Source organism: Simochromis diagramma, unplaced genomic scaffold (assembly GCF_900408965.1).
Source record: "Simochromis diagramma unplaced genomic scaffold, fSimDia1.1 OVJJ01000131.1, whole genome shotgun sequence".
NCBI classification, from domain to species: domain Eukaryota; kingdom Metazoa; phylum Chordata; class Actinopteri; order Cichliformes; family Cichlidae; genus Simochromis; species Simochromis diagramma.
The window spans coordinates 2,369,257-2,387,536 of record NW_024387200.1 but is presented as its reverse complement, the minus strand read 5'-3'; the positions used below and the strand labels follow the sequence as shown (position 1 = coordinate 2,387,536).

Sequence of the window (18,280 nt, the reverse complement as noted above, 5' to 3'; positions counted from 1 at the left end):
GGATCTTTACAGTGTCTCTTTGTTGTAATTGGTAAACTATTTAAACATTTATTTCTCTTTTCTCTTCTATAAATGGGAAGTGCCTTTCTCTTCCAGAGGTAGGCCTATTAACACTCCCAACATCAATTCTTTGTTAATAAATTCATTTTAAGGCGGAATTAATTTAATTAATGTAAATGTATTTAGCATTACTGCCTATTAGTGCAAGCAAAAGTGCTTGCAGAATCATATGCTTTGTAACACTCATTCACAATTAATGATTTATTATCGTGTCACTTTGGTGTTGATTAATTAATCATATTCTGCTGGGTAACTTTATCTACAGTAGATTTATGTTTAGAAATCTGAAAATATAAAAACTAACTCAAGCTTTAAAATACATTTTATGGAGTAAAAAATACACTATATGTATAAAAGTATTTGGGACACCTCCTAATTGTTCTTAATTCAGATGATTTCAGTCCCATAGCCACAGGTGCACAAAACTCAAGCAGCCACACTGAGTACACACAATGGCACAGCCTGCCTTTACAAATATTTGTGAAAGAATGGGTCATTCAGTAAATTTGAGCATGCCTCTGTGGGAAGTCCATTTGTGAATTTTCTTCCATTCATTTATACCACTAAATGGTGTTGTTGCAAAGCCACACTAGCCACAGTAACTCAACCACACAGCGGTACACCATGTAAAGGTTACAAAGCAGGGTCACAAAGTGCTGAGGCACAGAGTTGCAACTGTCCCTTAGTATTAAAATCAAAACTGTGCATCAGGAATTTCGTGGTATGGATTTCCATGGCCGCTTACCTCCTGCAGGTGCAGGTGGCCCAGTATTTTTGTCCATATAATGTATCATATTTGAATTCAAAATATACTGGAGTAGAGCGTCTCATGCTTTGATAAAGTTAAGTACCAAAGTGCATTACTGAAGTGCAAGCTGTCTTCGAGTAGAACTGGGCATTATATGATTAACAGTATTCTCGTCCACTGGCATCACTGGGGTCAAACTATCACTTTTTATGTCTGTCCAAGTACAACACTGAAGACACCACCTGATAAATTTGCTGTTAAAATGATAACATTTCACCAATTATTTGACAGAATTATTTCACTAATTTAGTCAAATTCATATGTAATGACCAAAACAATGCCAAAATGATACCAAAATTAAGGATGTAAATGTCAATGTTAACCAAAAAACAAAAACAAATTTCCATAGACTGTCAATGAAAGATCGTTACTGAGCATATTCTGCTCATATAAAGTAAACTGCATTTTCCTAAAGTTTAGGTTTTCAACATAATACACTAAATACACCAAAAAAGGTTAATAGTAAACCATACGTTTTTGTTTCTTTGAATGCTTTTGTGATTTTTTTTGTTTTGTTTTATATGTTTTTATTTTATTTTATTTTAAATAAAGCATGCTAAATCTGCTTTTTTAAAGGTTTTGCATACTTGATTTTCCCCCCAGCTTAAGCAGTTGTAAAAATTCGAGATTGTTTTGTTTTTTCTTCAGCTGTCCGTAGATTTTCTGTAAAATTACTATAGAAACACAAACACATTTTGTAGTTCTTTTGGTCACTACTGTTTGAAAATGTTTCTGAGTTAATGTGTGAACACTGGGGCGGGGAAGAGGCAGCTGGCAGGGATCAGCAGTGGCATCAATGAAAAAAACTGGCGTCCACCAATCACCTTCCGATGCTAATCCTTAGAGTAGTGAAAAAAACAAAGAAACTTATTAACTATCCAAATGTGATAGGAAATGTGCCTGTTTAGATGTTTTACCATACATTTCAAATCACTCATAGAAAACTTGGCCTCTATTAATTAGCGGTGACTGTTTCAAAGTTTTTGTGCTAGTTCTATTAAAAACTGCGATTAAATGTTTTATACGATTCGTTTATTATCAAAATTCTACCCAGGCGTATTCTTGGACAGCTTGACACCCGGGGGTCCTACCAGTTGTAGGCGCTCTTCCAAGCAAGCTGCAAAACACAAATCGATTGTTTATTTTATGTTTGTTTACATTTTTCGGAGCGCATAAATGACTTCGACTTTGCTGTCGCCCATGGTGGATTATTACAATGATGAAGAAGAACTCGATAGCGTGGATGACGACGACGATCGGAGTTTCAGGGGGAGAGACTCGGAAGAAGGTAACGTTTTCAACAATATCTTCCCCGATTGTCGGGCTCTGTCTAGTTGTTGGAAAAAACGGAAATGCGCGCTTTATTGTATGAATTTGGATGTGTTTTCTTAAAATGCAGCATTTAAGTCGTTTTCCCCCTTCCAGTGGAAACCGTTTGTCCATGTAGCGTAGTATGCGCAAGTACAAAACAAGTTAAAATGTATTTCTCGCTCCCAAAACTGGAAAGCTACTTCAATGCAGCCACACGTTACTTAGTTAGCTTTCTAGCTACGTTTAGGTACACAGTGCCACGAGCAAAGAGTCTGCCTGGTGAGGAACTGTCTCAGAAGTATGTGATTTAAGCTCAGTAAGCAAAGCAAACCGTTCGGTTTTTTTAGAGTTGGCAGCAAGTCGAGCGAAAGAAATAATCAGTGATAAACACGCTAAGATTGCTAGCATTAATTTTTTAGCGTTATACACAAGAGCATGAAAACACCACTGACCACGGTGCCTTGACGTACATGTGCGCTTAAAACAGTGCTCCCGAAGCACAGCTATAAATTTCAACTATTCGTTTTTTTTTTTCTTAAAAAAAATTATGGCAGTCCAAACGTTAATTAGCCAACTTGCTACGTAACGTTAGCTCCGGGCATTGACAGGTCGGCAGGAAGGCAAGCGAAATCCTGCGTGCTGTGTCCACTGCTCTGCCCTTTTCACACACTTCACTGAGACAGAACGGATTGCAGGGAAAGGGAAAGAAAGACCGGATCAGAGGAAGGCGATGACAACACTGCAAGGTTAGCCAATTCCCTGACATTGACCTCCAAAGCGAACAGCTGGACTTATTTTTCTTCTCCTCTCCGGATATGTTCTTCTAAGCCTAACTACGTAAGCTAGAGTCGGGTTACACTCTTTATCAGCAGGCGCGGCTAACTTATGCTAGCACATTAATGCTAGCCGAAAATGAAAGGTGCTGTGTCAGCTTGAATACAGAGAGGGGCCTTAGTCTTTGCTCGTCTTGACGTTTCAACGTAAAGCCGGTGAATTTTTTTTTCGTCAGACATATGTGGTTATAACTTGGTTCCCGAGCTTCTGACATCAAACCAGATTTGGTGAAACATACTGGCGTTGTTTCGAGAGAGTTGCTGTTGGATTGACAGCACTACCAAGTTAGCCGGGATCTGTACTGGTAATTACACCTTGCGAAAAGTGCTTAAAAATATAGATCATCACTCTTTCTATAAATGTCATCGAGAAAAAAAGCCCAAGGGCAGTTAAGCAGATGTACCCACTTTAGTTTGTTTTAGCTGAGCGTTTTCTGCGGTCGATTCAAGAATACGTAGAGGTATCAGCTGTTATCCTGGCATACGTGGATTTCCCACTGTCTACATTATCAACCCCAGGGCATTCCCAAGCAGGGTGTAGACCATTACTTCATCTGTGCCACGCACGTACTTTCATCTGCAGATATCTCTGCCATCTGTGCATCAAGGTTGTTTTTGAAAACTTATGCCTGTAAACATTCCTGATATGATCACATGTGAAGTATTTGGGGAAAAAATGTTTTCAAATTTTAGCTGAGAAAATCCTTTCTTTTTTCTTCTTGATTTTCCAGACACTGAGGATGCCAGTGAAACTGATCTTGCCAAACATGACGAAGATGACTATGTGGAAATTAAGGAGCAGTAAGTTTCTTGCCAACTGTGGATCAGCAGCTCTAACCTTTCACTGAAAATAATTTTTGGTGATGAAAGTTTTAAGTTACTGTGCTATTGTAAGGGGATTGGGACTTTAGCTTTTCTTTCATTGCAGAATGTATCAAGACAAACTGGCCTCTCTGAAAAGGCAGCTGCAGCAGTTACAAGAAGGTAATCATTTTGACTTATTTTCACATGAATGGAGGTGTCAGGAACTATCCATATTTGAAGGACTGCTGCCTTTTATTGTGTGGTACTGTGTGTGAGCATGAGGATTAATTTTGACTTGTCAAGGGCATAGCCAAAACCTTACTTATTAGTCATGGTGCTTAGTGGTTAGGAATTACATCATCAGGCAGAAGAGCAGTTTAAAAGTGCTCGCTTGTCATTGGCTAAAAAGATAAAACAGTGATGACAAATGGCCCTCTGCCATGAGCTCATTTTTATTGTTAAGACTGTCTGTTGTTTACTAATGCAAACTGCTTCTAAACTGCTGAGTGAGCTGTTTGAAAATACTGTCAGCTATCCCAAAAGGCTTTTACTGCTCATGCTGATGATTGTAGAAACTGCAGAATGATAAGTTTTGTTTTTGTTTTGCAAATCCAAAAGTAATTACAGTGTCAGTGTATTCTAGTCTACCCTGTGGTTCAGTGTAAAAGGTGTGGCAAAAAAAAAATAGTAGTGGGTAGTCTACAATACTGTATGGTGTGTTTTAATGAGTGAACAACGCCCAGCATTAATATCTAAAACACATTTGTCTTTTCAGGCACACTGCAAGAGTATCAGAAGAGGATGAAGAAGTTGGACCAACAGTACAAAGAGAGACTTCGGAATGCAGGCAAGAACATGAAGTGCTTTACTTCTGATGCATCCATGCCAACCAATGTTGGGCACGCTGTTTAGATTTAAGGAAGCTTTCTGCTCTAGTTTGGCTTGTTTATTCAGGGAAAAGCACAGGGCTACAGACGACTGTGTGTACCTGAAAATAAAAATAGCCGCTACCATGGATTTAAGAAGAGAAGTATGGGTAATGAAAGAATCAAGCCAATGTCTTGGTTGGGCTTTTTAAACTGCAATTTTTCCCACACACTTAAATTGACCTTCCCATATAAGGCCTTCTTTTGAGGTGGTCTTCAGTATCATTAAGCTGCTTTGTAAGAATAATAGTAGTCCTTGTTCTGCTCTGGAGATCTGCTGTGAGCTGGATAATATAAACCTGCATCTACTGCAAACTGATCCTACGCTAGGCTTAAAAAGATGACAAGATATAGTTCCAGGTGGTGGAGTTGGGAGTTTTAGCCACATTATCAGAGACTCACTGAAGAGACAGCTGACGATATTGCTCAGTTACTTGTTATAAAAGCTATATATGTATATATTTTAAGTTATTTGGTGGTTGACTTCACACAACATGTGTGCCTTCTTCCGCAGGGCTCCTGCTCACACCCACATGTCCCAAACACATAAATCCATGCGATGCACTTAACTGTATTGGGTGGAATGAAAGCGCATACTGTCTACTCATTTAAACTTACAGGATGCTGTTTTGTAAAAAACTGAGCTTCTTCTCTCTGTTTCCAACCTGTCCTCTAACCATTCGGCTGCTTTAATTATATTGGATACTCTGCTTTTGTTGACTCGGTAGCTTGTCTTGTTTGTGATCAGCTTTCTCCTTTGCTTGCTGTGTGCCAGAATGGAATGTACTTAGTTTTTTGCTGATCAAAATGAGTGTTTATTTAGTTAGGAATGCAGTGCCAAAAGGCTCTGGTAGTACACTCATAATCACTGCAGTGGAGAATAGTAAGTATGTAATTACCAATGATCAGTTAATTTCTAACGCTAAAATGACTAAAAGATAAACAGTCAGTGCCTTATTGTTCTCGGAGTTTTACTTGAACTTCAGTATTTTACTATAAGCTTCTGGTACTTTGTGCTCCTGTGCTATAAGCATTCTCTTTTATGATTTTTGAGGGTAAATAAATTGAATTTAATGACACAGAACAACGGTTTTCTTCATGTGATCAGTTGTGCTTTATTTTTCCCATTTACAGATCTATTTCTCCAGCTTGAGGTAAGTACAACAGTATCTCAGATGGTCTGACGCTAATGTAAAATCAAAATCAGCCATTATTATTATTATTTTTTTTTTTTGTACTTTTTGGACATACAAGCATACATTTCTTCTTGCTTTCTGGCTTTGTACCTTCTGCAGACAGAGCAGGTGGAGAGGAACTACATCAAGGAGAAAAAGGCAGCAGTGAAGGAGTTCGATGATAAAAAGGTTGAGCTAAAGGAAAACCTAATTGCAGAGCTGGAGGAGAAAAAGAAGATGATTGAGAACGAGAAATTAACAATGGAGCTGACAGGCGGTAAGGGAGCCAGAACAGGATTATTAATCAGGGACTTGCTCAGCAAAAGAGAGATGGGGTAAAAAAAAAAAGTATGTGGGTGGCTGTATTTTACTTCTTTCTACATATTTTAATATTAAGTCATCAAATGAAATCTAAATTTTCAGATACAGTTAAGATGCTGATCTCTATTCATCTATGCATCTGGAGCTCACACTCATATTTCTTCTATTCATAGACTCCATGGAGGTAAAGCCTATCATGACCCGGAAGCTGAGGAGACGGCCCAACGATCCAGTCCCAATACCAGACAAGCGACGAAAACCTGCACCAGATATCCTTTACATAAACTTGTGACTGTAAAATATTCCAGATTATTTATACTTGTAGACTTTGTTCTTGAGATACCTTAAAATAAAAAAAATAAAAAAGATTTTGTGTCTTAAAAAAAACCCAAAAAACTTTCTTTGACTCTTCAAACCTCAGCTAAATTATTTGCTAACAGATGAGCAGATAATGGAAGATTTAAGAACACTTAATAAGGTGAGTGCTTCTAAATTTCTAGATGTGATGTGTTTTTGGAAAGCAATATAACTCAGCAATTCCTTGTCATAAATCTTGTCAACCCTGCTTTTTACAGCTGAAATCACCAAAGCGACCAGGTATGATTGCACGTGCCTTCTACTACGGATATTTATAATGAACATTTATGTGTGTACTGAGTTACAGTACAAAAGTAATACCTCTCAGACGAAGAGAGTAGCATTGGTCTTCTGCTAGGAGAAAGGGTCAATAAAATGCATCACAGTAATATTTTGTTTCTTACATGTATATTAGCAGGGGGTATTAATCAGGTGTTTCTCCCTCCCTAGTGTCTCCCTCATCTCCAGAACATGTCCCCTCTGCTCCCATGGAGAGCCCCACCCAGCGTTATGAGGCCCGCATCGAGGATGGAAAACTTTACTATGATAAAAGATGGTGAATTTCAAGTTTTAATCTGTGCATCTCTGACACGATAGCGATTCATACACAGCGTCGCCACTAGATGGCCACATTGTTATGCGTTGGATGTTAGCTTGAGCCTGTAAAGATATTTTACAACCTCTGTGATAGCAGCCTCATTTTTTTTCTGCGCTACAGAAAGAGAGATTGCTTAGGAGCTGCTGAATACTATGCTTAAAGGCACTGTTAAAAATGCATATTTGTAGAATATGTCTGCACAAGAACCAGCAACGCACTCCCTGCTGGTATGCCAAAATAAGAGTGAGAATCCCTGAAGAGACACAGCCCTCCCTTGCCCTTCTATTTCAGAGCTGAGTTGTGAATCAGACACGTCAGAGCATAAGGTCATTTGAAGATGGGTAAAAATAATAGAATTCTGTCCTATTAGCCGCTCATATAGACAAAGTAATTTGAGAAGACAGAGCTATGTGCACTTTTCTTTCAAGGCAAAGTCTCATTTATTGATGGCTAAAGAAGATGCCACCACTGGAAAGCCTTCTCAAAAAGCCACAGGGAGGCACATGCGTCATTATTCTTCAGTGGGCCCTTAATAATGAAGTACCTTCTGTCAGTCTCTTCCTCTAGGTTTGTTCTGTCCTCTATAAGGTTGGAGCTATTAAAAAATAACAGACTTTTTGTTTTGATTTTTCATTCCAATTATCTACTTAGTGCCTTCTCAGGAGTAATGTGGTTTATTCAGCTGGGTAAAATTATTTATAATGAACTTCCCTCCAGTCTGCACTTGTTTGTTTGATGTTTAGTCTGTGTGTGTTTATGCTGACAGGTACCACAAGAGTCAGGCCATCTACCTGGAGTCAAAAGACAACACAAAGATCAGCTGTGTCATCAGCACAGTAGGAACCAATGAGGTGGGTTTTAGTTCTCATTCCAAGCATCAGCATCTCATCCAATTGCGTACAGAACTGTATAATTAATTAAGATTGAAGTATTCTGTGTATATAGTCTTTAAAAAAAATTGTCATTCCTATAAGATGACCAGACAAGAAGACCATAAGCATTGTCCTATCCAATAAGATAGTCTAAGCTCGACATCGTCTGTTTCTCCGTGGCATAGCGCTCAATTGTTTTCCAAAAAAACATTAAAAAGACATCAGCAAGGCACACTGTTGCGCGGGGCAACATATTCCATCATTACCAGACTCTATTCCACATGTACTATCCTGCTGCTGTGACTAGTCACCAGAGCACTAAATGTTTATTGATAAACAGCTGAAAATAGTCTCTGAGTATACAATTCTGTTTGAGGAACATCTGCTAAAAAGTATGGTGCCCAGCTGTTTTAGGATATTAGAAAACAATTTGGGAGGGGGAAAAAAGCAAAGGAAAAATCAAAATGACATTTGAGACCAATTGTGCAGCAGTTGTACTTCTGGGTTTCCACAAGCACATTACAAGCTTGAAAATGCCTTGCTTTTTTCTTTTTTTTTTTCTTTTTTTTAAAGTTAATATATTGTATTGATATCTGATAGGACTTCTGATAGCTTTTACAATTTACTAAAACAACAATAACACATCCTCACATAAGAAAAATGGTACACCCTCTATTAATTCTAAGCTTTTTAAATACAGAGACATTATAAAACTTATGACTCCCTTTCCAGGTTTTAAAAGTTAGATGAACAAAACAGGAATATTGAACAATTTCATTATTTATTTAACAAAAACAAAAACGCACACACCATGATTTACCGTCTTTTAGCAGCAGTGACTTTAAAGGTATAGTAAGTAATTTTTTGCGATTATTTAAGAGAAAAAACAATGTTGTAATAATAAATGTCCATTGATGAGTGTGTAATTGCACTTTTCAAGAAATTAATAATCTCACAAAATACACAGGGGCACACCCTGGTTTGTGAAAGTCACCATGGAAGTTACTGTTTCATTTTTATGTATGTGGGTTGAGACCAGCTACATACATAGTTTGTCTTATAAATTCCTTATAAATTAAAGATCACAAACAACTCTTCCAAACTGTACATGGCCATTAAAATTTCTACATGCATCCTTTTGTCATCTCTTTCTCATTATGCCTTTCTCCTCCCTCATTTCCACCTAATCCTCTTCCTCCACAACTCAGCCCTCATCTCCTGAACTGAAGGCAGGGGGCTAACACACTAAAATGTGCATAAATTAGCTTATTGTTGCAATTTCTTATTGTCAGCAGATTACATATGCGACCCTCTAGACAGCTGACTATGAGCTGGCTAAACAACAACAGCTGGTTGTAACCTAACATTTTGACAGCTAATGTCAGGCTTGAGTGTACTTTAAAAAAAATAAAAATAAAATAAAACTGCACTTTCACTCTGGTAAAAAGTTTGTTTATGTTCTCACATTGTATGAAGGTTTATTTTCCAAGTTTCAGAGTCCAAAAATATTAGATTCAGGGAAATTTCTTTACTAATGCCAGGAAACAGCAGCTAACATCACTAATGACAACAGCACTTACCAATAGAAATGTGCAAGATATGCTCAACAACTCACCTCAGAAATGCTGTGATCAGACACAAGTGAGACTCACTGACTAATCGGTCTGTATCAGACTTCTTTAAAAAAAGCTTTATAGCCTCTTCCAGAGTAAATAGACATGGACACATTATTGAGAGCTAAGGTAAACCGCAAGCTGACTGCCTATACTTCAGTACACATGAAGGGTGACCAGAGTTGTTTGTCCTACTGCGAACGCCGTAGCTCGGATTATGCACCTGAATTAGGAGAGGTAATGCCTGTATTATTCTTCAGTGGGAAATCTACATTGTAACGAAACAGGAAACCCCTTTTAACTCTACGCTCCACCCTTCCATGCCATCAACTCAATGTGTAGTTTCTTTTCTCGACAGGTGCGTGGATGGTCACGGCATAGATTTCCCGCAGTATAAATCAGACTTTAAAACCAGAATTCAGTTAAATGAAATCTACTGACATCTACGTGGTTAGACAGCTCTCTTAAGGTCCCGCCACAGCATTTTAATCAACTTGACTTCTGGAGTTTTAAAAAGAATCAAGGTGTTGCAATGGCCATTCAGTCGTGCTCAGAGGAGTTTATGGTTGACACAATGCCTGTAAGGTGCTCAAGTCCTGTAGGTTCAAAACAAACCCCAATCAAGCCTGTCTGTAGTTCTTGGGGTTTTGGCAGTTTGTCTGAGCACTGTATGGTGGCCTCAGGGTGACTTTGGTGGAACATCTACATTGGAAAAACTGGTAACTGCTTTGTATTTGTGAATAATCTTTCTCATTGTAGAATAATGAACTTCACTTTGTTTGAAAATTGCCTTTTAACTCAGGTAAATGTTACAACTCAATACGGTTTTACCTTTTCAACTAACCTTTCCCTTATGTTCATTAATAACGTTAGACAAAGTTATTCATTATTGATTTTTGAACGAGGGTAACTTCTCCCTCTGGTATAGCCTACATTATTTGTTGTCATGCTTGATGTCTTTGTGCAGCTCCCTTTTTCTGTTTGTGCCATACATTATGCATTATGATGGGTGAATACCATTACATTAATGAAGTGCAACATTAAAGTTTTGCTTGAGTAGTTGAATGAAAACGGATATCATCAACTGTTTCATTGCACAGATTTGACTCATTTTTTTTGATTCGCAAAACAAAATTTATTAAAATGGAAGGAAAACCGTTCATTTTAATGTTAAATGTGAATTTATTCATGAGGAACTTTTCCAGCTTCCTTTTAACGTGCACATGCAGAAGAAAGCAGTTTGGCTGTTTGAGGGTTTCTTCTGTGTGTGATTTCCAGATTTGGGTGAGAAAAACAAGCGACAGCACAAAGATGAGGATCTACCTGGGGCAGCTGCAGAGGGGAGCGTTTGTCATTCGTCGGCGGTCGGCTGCGTGAAACATTACCACACCCAATCCCATCTGTGCGTTTACCCATCCATCCAGCCAGTGGCTCATTCATCCAGTTTTGGAGTCTAACATGTGGCCTCACATTCATATTTCATTATCTTATATACACTACCCCCTAAAACACAAATATACACAGACGAGGTCTTCTGTGGCTATGAATATCTCATCCAGTTTTTTCCACTCATTAACCAAATGCTACTGCAGTGAACATGGCCAGATATCCAACTGTTTTCCAGCCTTATATTTGTCACTATGTGGCATGCATGTAAAACTGGTTTGTGGTCACAAAGTTGACTTGTTTTGATTACAAATCTTTCCAAAGCAATCTTATTTACATTTATCATTAAGTTATTAAGTAGTTCTCAAACAGTCTGATTTGAATAACAGAAAAACTAGCGATGTGTGACCGATCAAGTACTGGAGGGAAAGAAAAAAACTATACAAGCGAGGAACTGCTGCACATTGAACTGAATATAGAAATCTCTCAACTAAAATTACAGTTACTTTATACAGGAAGCAATGCCATTTTCAAGAATATGCCTTTTTTCCCCCAGTATCATTATGAAGTAAAAGTTTCTTCCTATGCTGATTGATGATTTTTTTTTTTTTTTCATTTTTTGTAATTTGTTATTTGAGAAATGTTTTTTGTGACATGACCTTCTCCATATGTGAAACTCCTGGATTAGTTTACCAGTATTTGCATGTGGAGCATTATGTTGTGATTTGTACTGTATTCCATTCTATTAAAGATGTTTTCTGCTTAATTTCAAGCTTCAGTTTTATTGTTTGTTTGTTTTTTGTTTTGTTTTTTTAACTTTAATATGAAAAGCACCAAACCACAGTTGACAATCTAGAAAAAAACAATTCACAACACAAAAACCATTATTTATGGGTATTTAAGACACTTGAATAACACATAGGTCTGTATTTACTGCTGGCATATAAATTAATGACTTGTTAGTTTGGTGTCGCTTCAAACAACTGAAAGTAGCGGTTCTTGGTATGATTTGAGTACTGGCCCTCATCATGAACTGGGAGCCTCTGGCTTTTGGGCTATATTTATTTTGAGAGAAATGTTCAGGTGATTATTTTGTACAGGGACCTCATTGCTGTTATTTATGCAGAGACTAGTTCTTATATAATACTTTTCTAATGCAGCATGTCTCTTTCATACATACATTCAGAGAAGCAATTTTTCCTACGTCTTAAGCACTTTCTAACATTCACAAGCATTCGCATTGTAAAAAAGCATCAGTATTTTCCCCAGGGATACTTTGAGAGACTTGGTAGACTTCCAGCCTTCTGACTAGTAGATGACCTGCTTTACCGCCATAGGCACCCCTCACCATAGTAGCACATGTCTTATACTGGTCCTTTATAGGCCCTTTATGGAATCCTTAAATCCTTACTTCTGATTGGCTTCCCCTCAAAGAACTCTGAACTTCCACTTTCAAAGGGGAACAGTGCAATGAAAATTTATGAAATTAAGTGTAGAAAAATATTTTACTGCAAAAGTGGTTAAGTTGATATTTGTTCTGGAACACTCTTTCAGTTATAAAACATTTACATGCCTAAAAAACCAAACAACAACAACAACAAAATAAAACCCAATGTGAATATCTTGATGCATTAATTAAATATTAAACTTCATCAAACTTGGCACAAAAAGTGAAACATTTGTATTTGATTATTTCTTTGTTACAATAATGCTTGTGGGTAAAAAATAAAATAAAATCTTGCACTCTTGGAAAGCCTGTTTGTTTCCCCATAAATGGTGTCACAGTAGCGAGGAGTTGAGTACGTGGGTTGTGCTCATAAAAAAACGTGTCAAATCTTCACTGCCAATGTCAAACAGCTTGTTCTCTGGGTTGGTGTCATTTTGTCTAAGAAACATGACGTATTGGTAATTTAACAATTAATTAATTAAACAAACAAAGGCCTCATTAGCATGTGGAAGAATCATACACAGTCACAGAACCCTGGCACCTCCTCCTTGGCACACATTCACTTGACACCAATTTTAATTTACAGCACGAAAAAGGTGATGTGTTGATATGCTCCAACAGTCCAAAAAGTTCTGTTGACCTTTCACTTTGTTTTAAAAAATGACCTTAATAATAATTCATAAATTAGATAAATTTAACTTAAAGACTAGTTGCATTTGCTCTGGTGTGTGATGCCTGTAGAACATAAAGTTAACATTATATGAGTGCATCACAAAAAATGAGAATATTGCAAATGCAAAGGACTTTCTTGAGTGTGGAAAAGAGAAGCTGCCAAGAGCTGCAGAGGCATATGCTATTTTTCTGCTGGTTATTAGGAGTGGCCTCTGTCACATGTAAGTAGTTTTTTGATCCGCTGATCATAGCTGCTATAAACGCTCTATTGACTGCAGACAAGACCCCCAGGGGATCCCTGGACCATTTAATGTTTTAACATGTTTAATATTACATTATTCATTAAGCAACATGGTATAGTAAAGACAAGCATTTCAATTGCTGTTTATTTTTCCAAGTCAGCCGAGTCTGTGTTCTGTGTCCAAATCATCTGTCTATTTTTTTCCTGGATATTTTTCCACATCAACTTGCCGATGTATCCAAATAATCAATGTGACCGTGTCACCTCCCGGTTCCAGTCCTCTCACAGAGTGACTCTCAGCCATCCTTACACTTTGTAAACAGCTGAATTATTTGGCATTCAGCACAGATCTCTGTTAGCCAACCAGTCTGCCTCTTCCCTCTTGTGTGTCCTATCACTTTAACCGGATGGCATGTTTCACTTTGCCTGACTTAATGACACTGCCTGACAAGGAGGGCAATTACACTTTTGCCATGCTGCACAAAATGCAAGGCTCATCTGAAAGGGCTTGTTGTCCACAAACCCGTCAGGTGTGATTGCTCAGTCTCTTGCAGGGACATGAAATGAGCTGATAGTGAATGTGATGCCTGTCTGCTCCCTTTATTGCACTGCATGTCTGACTTTTGGTTAAAGCCACAATAACATACACTCAGGCACTTAATGTGAGATTTACAGGGCTTGGGTTTATTTTAAGCGTGGCATCGCATACAGCTCATTTAAAGTGATCAGCAATCAGGGGCAGAGTACATAGCCTTCTTGGTGTATTTGACATTTCCTGTAGTTCTTTTTCAAATATTCATTTTGGTGTCTCACTGTGGGTATTTGCAGACTCCCGTATTGCCAAATAACCTCATCTGAACAACCATCTGTTACACTACGAAGACCTATGTGGCCCCACACTCAGGAAAAGGTCAGCAAGAAATGGTGCAGGGTCAACCAAATTATAAAACCTTGCAAAGGTCAAAAGTGAAGTCCTGCTGCACATATTTCTTCTATAGACACGTCCCTAAAGACAGCTATTACTGTTGTGCGGGGGTGTTAAATACAGGCCCGGGGGCAAAAATCGGCCCAGTAAAGACTACCATCCAGCTCACTGGAAAATGCGAAGGAGGGCATAAGTTTTAGACTAAGTTTTATAAGTGTTTTTTAACGTTTTCCTACCGATAAAGACCTTCCCCATGGGCATTCATACTACATCAAAGTAATTAAGGAATAGGTAAACAATTAAATGACACAAGTGCTCCTGTTTTTTCATCTGCTATCGAAATTTCAGGGTTTTGTTTTTCAGTTTGGTCACAGTAAAAAAAGGTCATAGCTACTATAAAGAATTATTCCATAACTATTCCACTAGTTTACTAGTTTACTGTATGAAAATAAGTGCAGGGTATTTCAGGAGTGGTGTGAGAAATCGGTGTACTCTCTCACAGAGTGTAATTCTAGGGTCACAATCAGGTCAAATCCAGCATTTGTAGCCCAAAACCCTTCTCTCTGATTGACTCCTTTAGAGTTAGGGGCATGAGTGCGTGGATGCTTGCTGTCTAGTGAGGAATTTATATCCATTTATATTGAAATGAAAAAGACCTTCAAGAGGTCCACAAATGCATGCTATGTTCAAGTCCCAGTGGAAATTGGGACATCTGGGCTTCCACACTATTACAGAGTTTTTTCAAATAAAATGGACGTTTCTTTCTTCTAAATAAATAGACTGCACTTCAATCTTGTGGCAAGGTTAAAGTAACTTAAATACCGTGCCTCACTGGGGCACACATTAGTTAGCATATACTTACTTCAGAGGATGTACAGTACAACCATGGTAAGCTACGCACTGACTGACTTTTCAAAGCAGAACAACATACAGCTTGTAGCAGCAGCTTATTTAAACAATGTATTAACCTTAATGGGCTACTCTGTAGTGTTTGTAATTGGTAAATCTATGTTTTTTGGTGAAGTGGTGACAAAATGATCAAATTTTTGAAGTTGAACTTAAAATGTTAGTTATTCAGGTTTGGATGAACGCATTTGTAAAATAGTTTTACATGTGATCAGATTGCTTTGTATTTGTGTGTGGATTGGAGTATGCATTTGTGAGATCTCAAATGGTCCACATAAAATCAGTGTTACATTTTGTTGTACACTTGTAGATCACATCGTAGATATTTTGTAACCATTTTGACTAAGATTTCTAAAACAGCAACATACTGAAGAAAAACCATAAGAAGATAAAACAGAACAAAATAATTGTAATGTAATGAAATCACCACATAAACAATTATGACCTAAAATGACAGTTTCCAATTTATCATATTTAAAATGTGATTATTACTCTGTGTCTGCCTGAACTGATTTTCTTAACTGATCAGAGTAGTTTACTCCAGTGGGTTTTTTTTTTCTTTTTTTTTTGCACATATTCCATGTTAAATAGATTTCACATTTAAGTGATGAGTTGATGGTCCATTCATCTACCTTATAATCTTCATATTTAACCAAGGAGCAGCTCTTACCCCTTCTTGTCCACATTTATGACTTTCAAATTGCTCATCTCTTGCTTTCTGGGAATGTATCAGTCGCAAGCTTTCACTGCAGGTGGCTGTTTATTCTGTTTTAAATCAATATGCTGAGTAAGCAAGGGAACGAGTGGGTGCACTTAAGCACGTAGACACTTCTCCGGTGATGGATCAATTTTCCTCATGTACCCCATCTATTCACCAGAGTGTGTAAAACACCTGCTCACACTCACCATGCACAAAACAAAAGGAATATCTCCAGCTTTCCATGTCCAGAAGCCATTACAACACTAACTGTGGTTAGGGTTTGTTGGTAAGTCTCACTGGAGCTGTAATACTCTTTGGTTGTTATTGCTTGTACCTATGCATGAAAATTCACCTAGGGCATCAATACAAAATCCTCCACGCAATCTCCCACCAGCCCCAGCTTCAGCACCAAATTCCCACTTTTATCCTCTTCCTTCTAATTTGAGCATTTGCTCCACTGCATGTTAGCATTGAGATACATGACTACAGGGAGGAGAGTTTCATCTCGCTCTGCGCTATCTGGTGGGAATTGAGTAGGATCCAGGCAGACTTAGATTTGCCTCCGGTGTTCAGAGGAGAGGACGGTAGGTCCTCAACAACCCTGTATATGTGTGTATATGTGAGTGCGCGTCTATGTCTGTTCCCCCAGTTTATCACTCTCCTGCAGGTCTGCAGTGGGAGCAAAATTCATTTACAGTACAAGCTTCTCATTTGACTGTTGATATTTGACTCCAGGTTATGGGACAGAGTTGGAGCCTCACTGAAGCCTCACTGCATTTCGCAACATTATTCGTTTTAAACACTAAGCGGCTATTGCTCATTTGAAAATCAGGTGATCGGCTGTTTTTACACACAGTTGTGTTTAGCTGCTCTTTTGATATTAGACAAAAAACAAAGTATGTAAGGAAGTGCTGAAAAACACCTTTCTCCAAGGTTAGTGTGTGAGCTTTGGACAGGGTATTCTCCATGTTAGATAAGAAGTTTATGTATTGAGAGGTTCATTAATCTTTTGCCGGTATTACTGTTGGATGTTGCCTGTTTCTTCTACTTATCAGAGTCAGGAAAATTTAATCTTATATAAGATCAAACTTTTCTCTATATTCTTTTCCCTCATGGCCTTCTATTAGCAATGATAGTTTCATTATCGCCTTTTATGCCTATCACTTGTGTCTTGCAGCCTTTTCTTTAATTTTGATAGTGGATTTACTGTTAGAGGTTGAGATAAGATATTTTCTAACACTGCAAAAGGAAATTGCCAAACTGAAAAGTTCAGTGTAGCAACTAATGTATGTAATAGTACAATTTCACCAGTTTAGTACAACTTTATGAAACTCACATTTGAGTGATTATGATTTAAGCACATCATTGATACCCATGAGAAATTTTTCTTTTTATGTCAAAATTTGAATGCAAGACTTTTACTTTTAATGGATTGGAATTGGACCTATGGTCACGAGCTGTGGGTAGTGACCGAAGGAATGAGATCGCGGATACAAGCAGTAGCAATGAGCTTCCTCCAAAAGGTTGCTGGCCTCTACCTTAGAGATAGGGTGAGAACTTCAGCCATCTGGGTGGGGCTTGGAGTAGAGTCGCTGCTCCACATCGAATGTAGCCAGTTGAGGTGGTTCGGGCATTTGACAAGGATGCCTACTGGGCACCTCCTTGGTGAGGTTTTCCGGGCATGTCCCACTGGGAGGAGGCCCCGGGGCAGACCCAGGACACGCTGGAGAGATTATATCTCTCGACTGGTCTGTTCCCCAGGACAAACTGGATGAGGTGGCTGGGGAGAGGGAGGTTTGGGCTTCTCTGCTTAGGCTGCTGCTCCTGCAACCCAGCCCCGGATAAGCGGAAGAAGATGAATGAATGGATGGATATTGCTAATTTATTTCAGTAGAGTAGTTGGATTCATTAGGCACATTCTGAAGAGATATACATTTTTTTGTTTTTAACTTAATCTAACATTTTTCTGAATGTTTTCTTCTGACATTAAAGCGGCTAGTTCAAAAGATTTTTTCACATTGCTGTTACAGCACACGTGCTATATGGCTCTCAATATGTCTATACATTACCCAACAAAGGTGGATGTGCAAAAAAATGCTTCTGATGCACTCAAATCTGACAATAATTGATTATAGCACAGAGAATATCACAGGTTGTTGGGTTAATAGGTGTCATGTTTTTGCACGCTCTACCCATGCATTGCCCCAGCTTAAATAAAAGGAATTATTTTTCTAGTACTAGCAACATGTCTGAATTAAATTATCTCCCACCTGTGTGCTAGATGTGCGAAAACCCCAAGCTGATTCTGACGACATTGTCAGGAGT

The 18,280-nt window shown here is 38.2% G+C and overlaps 2 protein-coding genes across 4 annotated transcripts in view; one reads left to right on the top strand and one right to left on the bottom strand.

Annotated features, from left to right (window-relative positions):
• The window catches only part of taok3a (TAO kinase 3a), an 81,999-nt gene extending 64,004 nt beyond the window's left edge, over positions 1–17,995 (bottom strand). Inside the window, exons 1-2 of the mRNA XM_040050636.1 lie at positions 17,984–17,995; positions 6,440–6,446 (exon numbers count right to left, since the gene is read on the bottom strand). The gene's annotated coding sequence lies outside the window, so the exon portion shown is untranslated. The remainder of the gene's footprint in view (positions 1–6,439; positions 6,447–17,983) is intronic.
• Positions 1,934–11,836, top strand: suds3 (SDS3 homolog, SIN3A corepressor complex component). Of its 3 annotated transcripts, none has more exons than XM_040050645.1 (12): positions 1,934–2,156; positions 3,744–3,813; positions 3,941–3,996; positions 4,592–4,663; positions 5,877–5,896; positions 6,038–6,194; positions 6,412–6,507; positions 6,655–6,716; positions 6,814–6,835; positions 7,046–7,151; positions 7,960–8,044; positions 10,957–11,836. In XM_040050645.1, the coding sequence occupies exons 1-12, from the start codon at positions 2,045–2,047 to the stop codon at positions 11,053–11,055; spliced, it is 957 nt and encodes a 318-aa protein (XP_039906579.1). In that variant the 5' UTR covers positions 1,934–2,044; the 3' UTR covers positions 11,056–11,836. The 3 variants fall into 3 exon arrangements, with proteins under 3 accessions (XP_039906579.1, XP_039906580.1, XP_039906582.1); XM_040050646.1 differs by lacking the exon at positions 1,934–2,156 and adding an exon at positions 2,176–2,925; XM_040050648.1 differs by lacking the exon at positions 1,934–2,156 and adding an exon at positions 2,945–3,620.
• Positions 17,996–18,280: the final 285 nt, after the last annotated feature.

Coding starts and splice junctions, on each gene's coding strand:
- suds3 (XM_040050645.1), top strand. CDS start 2,045: ATGACTTCGACTTTGCTGTCGCCCATGGTGGATTATTACAATGATGAA. Junction 3,814..3,940: donor TATGTGGAAATTAAGGAGCA/GTAAGTTTCTTG, acceptor CTTTCATTGCAG/AATGTATCAAGACAAACTGG. Junction 4,664..5,876: donor AGAGAGACTTCGGAATGCAG/GCAAGAACATGA, acceptor TCCCATTTACAG/ATCTATTTCTCCAGCTTGAG.